Source organism: Gymnogyps californianus, chromosome 1 (assembly GCF_018139145.2).
Source record: "Gymnogyps californianus isolate 813 chromosome 1, ASM1813914v2, whole genome shotgun sequence".
NCBI lineage: Eukaryota > Metazoa > Chordata > Aves > Accipitriformes > Cathartidae > Gymnogyps > Gymnogyps californianus.
In genome coordinates, this window is record NC_059471.1 from 61,022,952 (window position 1) to 61,037,350 (window position 14,399).

The 14,399-nt window shown below is 36.3% G+C and overlaps 1 protein-coding gene across 1 annotated transcript in view; it reads left to right on the forward strand.

Annotated features, from left to right (window-relative positions):
- TPP2 (tripeptidyl peptidase 2) overlaps positions 1 to 14,399 on the forward strand; it is a 56,875-nt gene that overhangs the window by 30,567 nt on the left and 11,909 nt on the right. The window contains exons 20-27 of the mRNA XM_050891963.1: positions 577 to 673; positions 947 to 1,084; positions 2,938 to 3,182; positions 3,385 to 3,463; positions 5,384 to 5,422; positions 12,558 to 12,709; positions 12,804 to 12,900; positions 13,794 to 13,924. Coding sequence (XP_050747920.1) covers positions 577 to 673; positions 947 to 1,084; positions 2,938 to 3,182; positions 3,385 to 3,463; positions 5,384 to 5,422; positions 12,558 to 12,709; positions 12,804 to 12,900; positions 13,794 to 13,924 — 978 coding nt within the window. The remainder of the gene's footprint in view (positions 1 to 576; positions 674 to 946; positions 1,085 to 2,937; positions 3,183 to 3,384; positions 3,464 to 5,383; positions 5,423 to 12,557; positions 12,710 to 12,803; positions 12,901 to 13,793; positions 13,925 to 14,399) is intronic.

The following is a 14,399-nucleotide window of genomic DNA, read 5'->3' on the forward strand; positions in this document are numbered from 1 at the left end:
CTGAGTTAACATACACTACATAAGGAGTGTATGTTAACATTTTTCTGTGTTACTACTCTGATTTCTGTAAGGCCTCTTACAGATTCTCTTCTGATATAGAAGGTTATACTTCTATAACAAACAATTATCAACTGTTTATTCTGTCCTCTAATTACTGTACCATTAATCTTTCAATCTATGAATAAAAGTGCTGATTGCTGCTGATTGCAGCATGGATACTAGAGATGTAAAGTAACCTGATTTTTTTTCCTGATCCTGAAGTCTGTTGGTTTTCCCATTTTTTAATTTTTTTTAATGGCCTTTAATTATTAAGCGTTTAGACGTGCTTGCTAAGTTCTATTGGCTTCTTTCTTTGGCAGTGTCTGTAATGTCACTAAACCTTGTTTTTGAACTGGCATTCATTTTAACTGAGGAATTTATGCTGCCTGGATAGTTACAATATTTTAAGAGATGTTATTGCATGTGCTGAATTCAGTTGTACTTCAGAATATGCTTCTGCTTAAGCAAGACAAATTTTGATAGAGGATACATGTTTCTTAAGAGTACCTTGTGTTGTTGTTTGTTGTTTAACTGCAGACCAGTGAGTGCAAAAATAAAACCTTTGGGCTCCAGAGATATTTTACCAAATAATCGTCAACTGTATGAGATGATTTTGACCTATAACTTCCATCAGGTAAGGGTTATGGGTGGTGTTTTTTTAAAAGTCGTTAATAAATACAGCATGTTTTCTGAAACCAGATTTTAACTTTAACTAGCTTTCTAGTCAGAAATGAGGTCTAGATTCACACTGTAGACTCTCTACAGTCAGAATTCTGATTTGGTTCTCTTTAGGAGCTACTGTTGCTTGAAATGGACTTTACTTCAGGTATCCTTTTGAATATGTGTGTAGGGATTGTACTTGTTTTATTCAATAGTGGATTAAATGTTTTGACCTTTCTTTTAATAGCCTAAGAGTGGAGAAGTAACTCCAAGCTGTCCACTTCTTTGTGAATTGTTGTATGAATCTGAATTTGATAGTCAACTGTGGATTATTTTTGACCAGAACAAAAGACAGATGGGTTCAGGAGATGCCTATCCACACCAGGTACAGAGTAATGTATTTATTTTACTTTCTGTTTTCTGCACAGTGTGAAAATTTTCATTCTTTTTCACCTCCCAGGCCTGCTGTTAGCTCCTAATGTTTCCTGATGCATAGGTATAATGTTCTTATATCTTCACAAGAAGACAGGTTCAGTGGTGATATGTTTGTATGAAAAAAGTAATGACAGGTTTGTTTCCATGAAATAGAACATTATGATTTTTTTTTCTCTTCCAAGGAAGGAGAGTTATGGTGTGTTTTATTTCTACAAAAAGCTGTTAACTTGTCATTTCTTGTAATTTTGACTGGTGCTTCTCAAGAAGTGAATTCAAGTTCTTGTTGTCTTTATGTTTGGGTTTTTTACAAAGATGATGCCTTGAAATTTTCTATTTAAGGTGGAAAGGATCCATTATTTTTTCTGTACTCTGACTTGTCTGCTGATAGAGCAGAGGCTTCTGTATCCATGAAAGCTGTCTTCTGTGCTGTTGATGTCTTCAAACAGTCTTTTAAATGCTATAGCTTGGTTTACTTCCTGTTGCTGTCTTTCAAAGGGAGTTTTTTGCAGAAGACTTGTAGTTACTGTACCCTCTGTGGGAACCTCTTTCTGCTGGAACAGACCATGTGTCTGGATCATGGGCGGGGGTGGTGGTGCATGGAATGGGGGGAATAAAACAGGAAAAAAAAAAGTATAAGAGAAACATTTTCCATAGTTTTTGGGTTTGAAACTATTTTGTACCAATCCAAAATCACAGTTGAACTTCATCAATGTAATGTTTATTTTGATAGATCGATCATTCTGGAAGGGTACAAAAGATCAACTTTAAAGCATGTCTTTTGAATCTTATAAATGAATTTCAGAAATTGCATTATTTAAACTTCTATTCCTTAACTTGCATTTTTAAGGTGCTATAAAATCTAAAAATCGCCAGAGTAGTTTGTTACTTACACCTTGTGGACCACCATGCTGTAAATCTCTGGTGTTGTGCGTCATAGAACAATTCTAAAGCAATTCAAAATTACTTAATCCAGGAATACCAACAGGAAGCATGACTCCCTAACCTAGGAGAGGTAGATTCTGCGAGCAGAGTAGTTCTGAATTATTGTCCCTTTCTACTTAGGGCTGCCTTTTGTATCATAGTAGCAGCAGCAGAAAGGAAACTTAGCAGGCTACTGCTCAAAACATCCACATGGTGCCCTTTTAGGTTGATTAGAAATGAAAGAATGTTTTCAAAACTAAGAATTTGAGAGTCTGGGGGGGTTTGTTGGGTGTTTTTTGTTTTGTGGGGGTGGTTTTTTTTTTTTCTTAAAATAAATGGAGATGATGTTATCTGCCTATTCCTAACTGAATATATAAAAAGCTCGGGGCAAAAAGTCTGTCAGCTCTTTAAACTGCAGCCTTAGCTCTCACAGGAATACTGGGTCCCTCAATGTGAAAGCTGGTACAATGTTTGAGACAGTAGAAGATAGCCCGTGTTCTAAACCACAGAGCATCCAAAGTTACTTAGTAAACTGAAAATGTATCAAGGCAAATCTGCTAGAGGTTTTGAACTGAAAGTTTAGCAAGAATTCTGATTATTATTTGAACAGTTAATACAGTGTTAGAATAGAAACAAATGGTGTCAGCCTATTTTGTGGTCTGAAAACTTAATTTTTTTTTCAGTCTATCCAAAATGTGTTTTGGCTGCTATCAGGTCTTGAAAGCACTTTGTTTTCAGGAGATTCCAAAACTAAGCAATCTAGCATATTTTAAATGGTTAGAGCTATATGGATCAGAAAGAACATGACATTCTTATTTCTGGATTTCTTTGTGAATGGTGAAGTATTTAATCTTGACATTTATGAGAACTTCTTTCTTTCAGTATTCTGTGAAACTGGAAAAAGGAGATTACACTATTCGGTTACAAATCCGTCACGAACAGAACAGTGAGCTGGATCGCATCAAAGACCTTCCATTTATTGTTTCTCACAGGTTGTCTAGTACCTTGAGCTTAGATATTTATGAAAACCATAGCCTTGCTCTCTTAGGGAAGAAGAAATCCAACAGTTTGACATTACCACCAAAACACAGTCAGCCATTCTTTGTTACATCTCTGCCTGATGACAAGTAAGTTACTGAAGTCCTGTTTTTCTCATCTATGTCTAACCAGCTGCCTCTGCACATAACTAAAATGATACTTTGATAGTGTCTACCTGTTTAGGCTTGGTAATTCCTCGTGTTGCTCTTTCACTGTTTCGGTTCTTTATTGTAGTCCCCATGGAACATTAATGAACCTGGTTTTAACACTGAACTTTCTTTCTTTGAATAGAATACCTAAAGGAGCAGGACCAGGATGTTATCTTGCAGGAGCTCTTACGCTGTCTAAAACAGAACTTGGAAAGAAAGCTGTGAGTATTTGAAATGGATGGCGGCTTCTTTTTCTGAAACTTTTGAAGCAAGTAAACAGCATACCAGGAAGTGCTGTATTTCATGATTTTAGTACTTCAAGGAGCACTAGGTTTAGTAACATAACACATTTTAGAAGCAGTTGTTTCATTATAAAGTCAGAGTAACTTCTAAGTAGTCCTATTTTTATTTTCATCTTATAATTTCAAATTTAATTGCATTTTCTAAATTTTGAATTCTGATTCTTCCACTCTGAATCCTTGTATTTCTAGAAGCAACTGCTTTTTTGTTGATGTGGAGCCTTTAAAAGTGATTTTGTGTTAATTGCCTAGCTTAGCATAATTTTTGAATGAAAAATACGTGCATATATATTGTTTTGTGCATGTTGGTTCTCTGATAAACAGCTATACTCTTCCTTGCATGCATACAATTTTCAGCAAAAATATGTGCTTTCTTAACATATACATGTTACTGTTACAAAGTAGTAGGAATTTTGCTGACTGAAATGCGTAAGCAGATATTCTTACCTGCTGCACACTGATGTTGTCAACCACTAATATGACTGTATGCTCCAACAGAATGATGTAAGATCTCTGTATGTGATGCTAGAAAAAAGCTGTAGGGTTTTTTTTGCTCGTAATGCAGCATCCTGTAAAAACTGCTTTCTAACTTGTATGAATCTGTAGTGCAACAGTGATTATAGTAACCAGATCACTCTTGTGTGTATCTGGTGCTAAGGTATTTAGAAGATTCCCTTAGCTATTTTTAAATAGATGGCAAAGCTGAGAATAAATTTGAATCAATCCTGGTGATTGTTAGTATTTAGAGGTAGTTCATCTATGTCCATATATCACTAGATGTGGCTGAACAACATGTATAAAACTAGAGTATGTTTTCATAGAAAATAAGTTTCTGTGAGTAGGTGGGCACATACCTTTAGATCTTGTCGAGTAGAAAAGTTTAGTTCATTCAACCTGATTTGGTCGTAGGCAGTACTTTTGGGGCAGATTGCATGTAACTGCAGGTTAGGTAATGTCTGTCAGGAGAATTTATGTATGAATGAGGAAAAACCCGGTAACTAAGAACTCTGAAATACTTAGTTTTATATTTCTTCGTCATTCCTGCAAGGTTGCAAGTATACTTTTATGAAATCCATGGTAAATCCATTACAGTAGTGTAGTATAGTTTCCCTAACTTGAATTCTGCACTTCCTTGAACTATTGGTTGTAATTCTCATCTATCTTATTTTAAAACCAGACTAAGTGGTTATATACAGTGATTTCTGGGATAGGAAGTAGAAAGTAGGTAGGTATTGCCTGTCAGATTTCATGTGATGAAGAATACTTAAGAGCTTACACGGAGAGGAATTCTAGCTGAGGTGTGTCTCATGCCATAGTCTAAGGCATTACTGTTATGGTCATATTTCACTGGAAAAATGATGGTATCAAATAGCATCAGATACTTTCTGCTGCCTTTAGTGAACCTCAGTATGTACCAGGAGACAAAAAAGGAGGACTAGGCAGCAAAGTTGTCTCTAGGTCAGCAAGTGGATGCAATGTGAGGGAAAATGTATCTAATTTCTGTATATTTATTATGAAATAGAACAATGCCACTAAACAGTCAAAATCTAAAATTTACACTTTTGAGGCTGAATTTCTGTAATTTATTAATTGAAGCTAAGTGGTTAACAACACTTGCTTGTCTTACAGGAATAACGAACTGTATACACAATAATGCATTGTTTTATTAATTTAAAAAAAACTGAAAGAGCATGCTTTCAGAGCATGTTTGATCATAGATGTGACTCTCTAAAAGTTTGAAAATCTGTAGGTTGAAAGTATAACCATAATTGTACAGAGAAGGTGTCTCCATCCTGTGTGGTGTGTGCATGTTTTCTTACAGTATGTTATTCTAACTCCCAGGGGCAGTCTGCAGCAAAGCGACAAGGAAAATTTAAAAAGGTACTGAATGTTAGTTTTTGAAAAAGATATACTTAAGTCTTTTTGCATATGACTTAAAGAATTTGTCTACCAGTATTGGTTTTTAATTTGTCTCCCTCATCTACCTCCTTAGTCCTGAGTTATTTACTTCAGCACCTTAAGTATGTCTACTGGTAGCATGACAAAACACTACTGTAATACAAAGCTGAGAGGCACGTGAGCATCTGGATACTTCTGCAATAAGTGCTGTAAAAATGCATGTGGTGATTAGTGGTCTGTAATTTTTCTTTTTATGAAATACTCAGGAATCTTCAGTGGTTGTGGTCAAGATTTTCTGTGGCAAATGTTTCTGTCTGCAAATTGAGAACTGAATACAAACCTAACACTTTGATGTAGAATTGAATATCTAACTGTATACCAAGTCTACTGAATTGAGAGCTGGCTTCATTACAGTTGTAAAAAACATACGGTAGCAAGCAGTATTTTCGTAGGAGGGATGGACTTGATTGAAAAGTCTCTCAATTCGTGACTCTGCTCAAATTGAATATAACTCGTTATAGGCTAGAATTTATGCAATGATGTAGCAGAGTAGAATTTACAGAAAGAATTTTGGTGTATGTATAAGATATTCCGAGTAGGGAGTGAGTGACTTTTAACATAGCAGTGTTTAATATTGTGCTTTCTCATATTTTTACATTAGGTAATACAATATTCTGCCAGCAGTCAGAGACTGAAACAGTCCTTATAAAAAACCCCAAAAAACTATTTTAATAGGCTACCTTTATAAGGCTATTGGGTTTTTTTCTTGTTTTGTTCTTAAGTTGTAAGGCTATTTACATTCTTTTGTTTTGAAGGTACTGTGTTCTGGAGTGACATGCAAATTAGTCAGGATTCCTGTTAGAAATAAGGCATGAGAATCATGAATAACACAGTTTATTGCTGTAATCTGTTGTTTTGTTAACAGTGAGCTGGTAACTGAGCCTGCTAACTTAGTCTGGTCTTGGTGATATAACTGCGTGGGAATGTAATTAGGCTTTACAAGTAGGATTTTAATGCGTGTTAGTGCAATTTTATTTTCATACTGCATCTGAAAATTATGCAGATCACTTTTAGAAAGATGATTTAAAATCCCATGTGAGTGGCTTCTTGGTGAATAGGGTTTAAAATCTTCATTAAATGAATTTCTAACAAGGGAGTTCAACTCTAATATTAATTTAATTTGCATAACGAAACCTATTAAACAGATCCAAGAGGTTGCATGTTCTGTTTTTTCTTTTGTTTTTAGAACAGAGATTTGTGTTCAGATCTGAGCAGTATACCCACCCAAGCCAAAATAAAAACTGTTGTTCTTGATACTTCACCTATTATTCAGAAGAGGCATCAGCGTACTAGCAGCTAATAAATAAAACACAGTGTATTTCAGAGCATTAACCCATAAGAGCTCCATTAATGCATATATTTTTCTGAGAATGCAACTCTGAGGGCTTCCTAGTTTACAAGTTTTGAATATTTACCCTACCCTGTCATAAGTTTACATGTGGTTAAGACGTTTTCCAGCATGGAAAACACATTTATATTTCTTTTGTGACCCAGTCAGTCAAAAAGGTATGTGTAGATTTTTTCATATTTTTCACAGACAGGTCCAGGCCCTCTTGTAGGATTGGGAGTGTTAATTTACAAGTCCCATCTTTATTTTATGTGTGGTTTTTGCTCTGATACCGGTGACAAGTCTGTGGAAAGTTTTGGTGGTTTTTTAAATTTTTTTTTTTTTCTTTTTTAGTTGAGGAGGGAGGGAACTTGTTAGCTTGCAGCTATGTGCATGACACTACCAGAGATCCAGGGTGGGCATTCTGGTTGTTTGAAAGTACTTTTATTTTCAGAGAATCACAGAATGGCTGAGGCTGGAAGGGACCTCTGGAAGTCATCTGGTCTAACCCCTCTGTGCGAGCAAGGCCTCCTAGAGCTAGTTTCCCAGGACCATGCCCAGACAGCTTTTGAATATCTCCAAGGTGGAGACTTACACAACCTCTCTGGGCAACCTGTGCCCAGTGTTCAGTTACCCCGCTGTGAAAAAGTATTTCCTGATGTCCAGAGGGAGCCTCCTGTGTTTCTGTTTGTGGCCATTGCCTCTTGTCCTGTCACTGTACACCACTGAAAAGACTCTGGATTTCTCTTTACACCCTCCCTACAGATATTTACACAGATTGATGAGATCAATCCCCAAATGCCCCCCACCCCTCCACCCCCAAAAGCCTTCTCTTCTCTAGGCTGAACAGTCCCAGCTCTCTCATCCTTTCCTCATAGGAGAGATGCTCCAGTCCATCATCTTTGTGGACCTTTGCTGGACTCTCTCCAGTACGTCCATGTCTCTCTTGTACTGAGGAGCCCAGAACTGGACACAGTACTCCAGGTGTGGCCTCGCCAGTGCAGAGTAGAGAAGTATCACCTCCCTCGACCTGCTGGTAGTATGTCTAATGCAGCCCAGGATACCATTAGCCCTCTTTGCCGCAAGGGCACATTGCTGGCTTACGTTCAAGCTGGTGTCCACCAGGACCCCCAGCTCCTTTCCTGCCAAGCTGCTTTCCAGCTGGGTGGCCCACAGCATGTACTGGTGCATGGGTTTATTCTTCTCCAGGTGCAAGACTTGGCAGTTCTCCTTGTTGAACTTCATGAGGTTCCTGACAGCCCATTTCTGCAGACTGTTAAGGTCCCTCTGGATGGCAGCACAACCCTCTGCTGTATCAGCCACTCCTCCCAGTTTGGTGTCATCTGCAAACTTGCTGAGGGTGCACTCTGCCCCATCATCCAGATCATTAATGAAACTGTTGAACAGGATTTGATCCAGTATTGACCCCTAGAGTACACCGCTAGTTACTGGCCTCCAACTGTGTGCCGCTGATCACCACCCTTGGGGCCTGGCCATTCAGCAGGTTTCAATCCACCTGACTGCTCATCCAGCCCGTACTTCAACAGCTTCTCTATTTTGCATGAAAGCAGTTTGAGGTTATGCCAGGAAATAGCAGCCTAATTTTCCAAAGAAGATGGTTAATTCTTTTATAACTGGACAAAAATGTCAATGGGTTCTTCCCACGTAATAAGCAGGTGCCTTTGTTTTACTAAACATGTACAGCAGAATCGTATGCCTAATCCATAATTTTCTACTTGCAGAGCTATTCTGGGGAACTTAATTTTATCTAAAAAAACCCAAACCTGAAACAAACCCCAAAACAACCCTTGGGCATGGGTTTTTACTTAATGTCTTCCTGTCTTCAGTGTGTCTGGACTTAAAAAAAAAAAAAAAAAAAAAATCCTTTCTCTCTGACTACTGAACCTGTGATATGTATGAAGCTCAGAATTCAGTGATGTTTTTCCTTTGAACTGATCCCCACTGAAGTAGAGTGTGTCCTACTGTCGTGGCTTGGGAAGCTGATCTACCCTTAGAAGTGCCCTTGGTCTCTAATGGGGAGGCATGTGCTAAACAACCATGTGAAAAACAGATTGGTTCTACGTACCTTTCTTCTTTCACAACCTAACTTTTGTAATGCAGTTACAATCTGATTATTTTTTTCCCCTTGTCTCCAAGTTTTGTCCTGAACGTAGTTACAATGAAAACAGATAATTTACTTTTTTTGGTCTGTAAGAAGAATTTTTTTTGTTGTTTTACGTAACACAGCTTTTGAACAGCAATATGTAACAACTAGGTAAGGGACAGAAAATTTCTACATGTTTCTCCCTACTCTGCCATGCTTTCCTCCAATTTGAAGCAAGAAATGCATTATGCAGATATTGATAAGTACTAGTGGAAGACTAATAAATACCATTGTGAAGTCAAACGTAAAAGGATGACTTCCTTTGAGCATTAAGACACTCCCTGTTTAATCAGGAGGCCTTCAAAAGTAAGATGAAGTACATGTCTGATTTAATTTTGTGTAAGCCTGGCTGGTGACTTCAAGAAACTTCATTTTCAATAAAATAAGAGTATTACCATAAAAATAAGCAACATTGCACAAATTGTATGCATCTTAAAGTAGATACAAATTCCATATGCACGTTCAACTGTGTGTGTATGCAGATATGCATGGTATTTATTAAATGGAAAATGAGACCTGGGATGTGTTCCTTCAAGGAGCTTTTTCCTGTGGTTAGTTTTGCTGTGAATGCTTTAAAGTACAAATAACAATAGTTCATATGTCTTTTCCACATAAAGTACCAGATGTTGAATCATCAGACAAAAATCTAAATTTAAGCCTTCAAACAAAATTAACTGTTAATTAAGCTCTTTCAAGAGGTGACTGTTTTGAGGGCGTTATGCTTGTTTGTTTATGTGCGCAGTTTGTAGTTCTAGTTAAAAGTAGACTCACTGAGGCTTATCAAACTCTGCACAGAGTACACCGACTAAAGTGCATATCCTATATGCTTCCAAAGTTTTTAATAGTGCTTAATTTTTTTTAGAGGATAAACAAAGGGCAGCTTTCTCATTAATTTGAAAGTTTCCTTAAAGTAATTTTTTCAATGGGTAATATGCTCGCTCACTGCCTTTCTCTGTCTATAGCTCTATATCTTTTTATAGGTATGTATAAAAACAAATCTACTACACTATTATAGCAATTCTGTTGCTGTGTAACAGAGTGAAATTTGAATAAGAAAACAGGTTAAAGTGCTGAATTGTGAAGAGTTGCCTTTCTTCTCCTTAATCTCCAACGATGAATGTTTCTGTCATGACAATGACAGTCACGTTCTGGGATCTTCTGGTATCTAGGGAGTTGCCACGTTTTATAAATGATGCTAATGTTTACAGACAGAATAGAGAAAAAAAAGCAGCCTTCAGTCCATCTTATGGTCTTGTGATAGTTTAGTTAAATGTGAGATAAGCACCTAAATCTTATTTACCCCATGAAATAAGTTTGATGTCTGTAGAGAAGAGTGCGCCTCTTTTTCTGTAAGCTCTTTTGAAAAAGGAGGGTGCCTAGGTCTGAAGCTCATTGTTTTCCTTTCAATGGTCATAGTTGTAATGCTTGCAGAATCTCATGAGACCAAAAGTACCTAGCTGAGAGAATGGGGAGATGACATTTTACCGTTGATGGTTTAGCTACATAGAATTAGTCTCTTAAATGAAAGTGTTCATCCACATAAGTGGGATTTTGTTAATCTAATTACACTTGGTTTGAAACTTAAACCATAGTAGAGCCTTCTCATATAGACAAGGCTTGAGAATGCAGAGGCCATTTAGATACGTAACTCCAAACATACGTTGCCAAGTAACATCAAAGAGACTTTAAAAAAGGAAATCCTGAAATATTAGAAGAATATTTCTAGGAAGGCAGGTTTCTTTCTTAGGAAAGTATTAGTCTCAATAGAGGATGTCTTTTAAAAAACACCGTAAACTACTGATTCAGATTTTGGTACTGAACTAACTACTTAGGCAGCTTAAAATGTTTGGTTTGCTTTAATGAACTACATTGTTGCTTTCTACCATTTTAATTACCTTAGCCAGCCCCATACCATGTTCCTGACTTCTGTATCCTCCACTACATGTGCTTGCCTCCATGACCCATTTTCTCATGTTCTGGCCTAGGTCTTGCTGAAGTCTTATTTAGGTGTACTGCCTGGTCATGCACTTCATACTTGAAATATACGTGTGCAGGATAGTTCCTGTGAAAGCTACACTTTAATGTAGATTAGTGATCTAAACTAGGTTTTTAAAAAAAAAAAAATATGTAAATATCAATTTTGTGGTTCATCTGCAATTACGTATTAAGTAGCCGGAAAAACTATTTTAAGGGAATATTGATGTCACTTTCTCTTACCACTATTGTTTTCAGTAACCCATAGCAAGCTGCTGGTCTGTTTGAACTATCAGTTCAAGTAAAATTGTTCTGCATCAATGTTCTTGAATAGTTTCAGAAGTGTAGTGTTGAAGTCCATTATTTCAAGGTTATGCATAGCAGTTTCTAACAGTCACCTTTTCACTCACTGTTTAAGTAACCTGAAATAACTCCATCTTGTGCACAAGATTTCATTTCATTACGCAACACTGCCCTGGTTTGTGGGAAACATATTCCCACAAATGTATTTTGAAATAATTGGTATGAATAATTAAATTGCTACAGCAATTGAGCATGCAACACAATATTTTGCACAATGTTGCAACAGAGTAATGGTATCTAGAGGATTGAAACTTGAGTGATCTTCTCTGCAAAATATCATATATGTAAAATAACGGGATGTGCCCTCGCTGTTTGGGGAGAGGCTTTTTTAAAAATTGCAATATTAAAACCAAAAACAACAAAATGGCCTCCCCCAGCAATTGTAATGTTTTAGAAGCAATGACTGAAGTCTAATGCTGGCTTATTTGCAAATTTATATGTAAATCATCTTAGGAAATGGACTTCAGAGCATGGTCTAAGATCAGTTAGGATTTTCCTTTTAAATAGCTGTAGCTGATTTTCTTATGGTAATTGTTGACTAGTGTAGCATGAACTCAAACTATAGTGATATTTCTATGCTAGCATCTAGGGTTTAAAAAAATCTTGCTATTGTGTCTACTTAATTTGAGCACAGATACAGGTGAAACTGGAAAGTCTGTAGCAGCAAACTGGAAAACAGTTGACTGTGGATGCATCAGCTAATTCAGTAAGCACATGGAAGAAGTATTATCTCAGCAGGAACAAACTTGTGTATCCTATGGCATGATTCATATTTATGCTACTGTGGTATTATCTTTTAGAATTCAGTCACCTTTATTCATTTTTTTTATTGGCAGATTTGTAGGATAGGATCTCTAACTGATTTTTTTCCTTTGCCTTTTAACCAAGTTGTTTGCTTTTTTATAAACAAGCAAAAAAACCGCACCCTTCTGATTCCCTAACTAATATTATGTAAAATTATATGAATACAAAAATGTCAAACTTGCTAAATTTTAGGCTTTCGTGTCTTGTACCCAGTGTACTGTTTTAATATTTACATCCTTGCATTGCTTAAAATAAAAAGTTAAAGCAGTTCCTGAATTCTTAATGACTAATACGTTTGCTCTCATAATCCTTACTCAGTGTGTGCATAGCTCAGAGTAGTTGCTTGCTATGATTTAGCTTTTATATAGCATCAGAAAAAAGTGTACTGTATCCCTCTCAGTATGTGTCTCTTTTCCCACCTCCAGGATGTCCTTACTGTTCACTATCATCTGATACCATCACCATCAAAGAGTAAAAATGGCAGCAAAGAGAAAGAAAGAGAACAGGAAAAAGAAAAAGATGTAAAAGAAGAATTTGCTGAAGCTTTAAGAGATCTAAAAATACAGTGGATGACCAAGTATGTCTGCTGTCATGATTACACAAGCTTGAAGCAGCTGTACAAAAAAATATCCGGAATATGTACTTTCATGCTATGTCCTCCTCTCTTCTAGACTGGATACCACTGACATGTATAATGAGTTGAAAGAAGCGTTTCCTAATCATCTTCCATTGTACGTTGCAAGACTTCATCAGCTGGATTCGGAAAAGGTTATTTAACACTTTTTAAACTTGATTTGTCTCAGTACATCCGTGTGGCCTAAACAATTTCATACATGTTTGGTCTTGAAGTGACTGCCATAGCTGTACTCAGTACTATAAAGCAGACATTCCTAATTAGATTGACAGCTGCCTCCCTAACTGACTGTGATTTACTTAATCCCACAGGAGAATGAAAGAAAGTATGCCTACCTATAGTATGTTTGCTTATCATTTACTCCTTGTTAAATTAAACACATCGTAAGTTTCCTTACTGGTTTAGGCTACAACAATATTATTCTACATGGTGGTTACTGAGACAAGCACACATTCCATTCTGCTCCTCTACTGGATTGGTAATTTCTTCTAGCAGAATTGCTCAGACAACTGAGGACAGTAGCCCCTTGAAATGACACGGCTAAATCCACCATCTGTCATTGTCCTCAAAAATGAGAACTGTGAACAGAAAAGTTTACATATGTCTACTTTTTTTGTTTATCTTGAAGATAAACAGCTTTGTGTATATGTCAGTAGCTTAAATATTTTTCTGTTTATTTGATTCTGATTTTATATTTATTTCTGAAATGAATAACTGCTACCACTATTTAAGAGGATTAATTTGCACTGAAAGGTGGTTTTCTTTCTGTAAACTCTGCATTTTGCATATATCCACCTCATATTTTACAGTTTGTTTTCAGTGAAATGGACTACATATGTAGGAAATCTTGATAATGCAGACTTATCAGGTTTTTTGAATCAAAAATTGGAGACAGTAGAAAAAAGGACATGTTGAATTAACTAATGTTATTTCTGCATACCTTTGCAATTATCCTAGAGTTAGTAGAATCAACAGTCAAGTAGTGTGATTTCATAGTGCTGAACACCTTTTTTTATTCTTCTTTTAGGAACGAATGAAAAGACTTGATGAAATTGTTGAAGCTGCAAATACTGTAATCTCTCTTATTGATCAGACAGCATTAGCAGTATATTTTGCCATGAAGACTGATCCTAGGCCTGATGCAACTACTATAAAAAAGTACCTACCCAGTAAATAATTTTCTTGCATCTTATTTCTGTAATCTATGTACTTTGTCTCTGCTTATAAGAAATGGAATGACTATAACCTTTTTGAATAACTTGTGTTATTTTTTGGGGCACAGGTAATTTCAAATTTGACTGCAAAATTATTTTCTTCTCTTATTATATCTCCAGAATGCAGGAACACTGAAACCTGCAAATTTTTATTTAGAAATATTAAATAAAATAAACGAGGGAGCTTTCAGGATTTAAATGTGTCAGAAAAATGGGGTATTAAGTTTTTGTATCAAGCTTAATCTCAGATCAGAGTAACCACTAGAATATCGATAGAGGTGTGTGTTTTGAATGCTACCTGCATTTTCATAATACTTTGCAACCTTTTGGATCTGTATTTGAAGACAAAATTGACAGAGTCTAAGTAGTAACTGCTTGCAAAAGATTTCACATGTGAAAAGCATGATGACCATACTTAT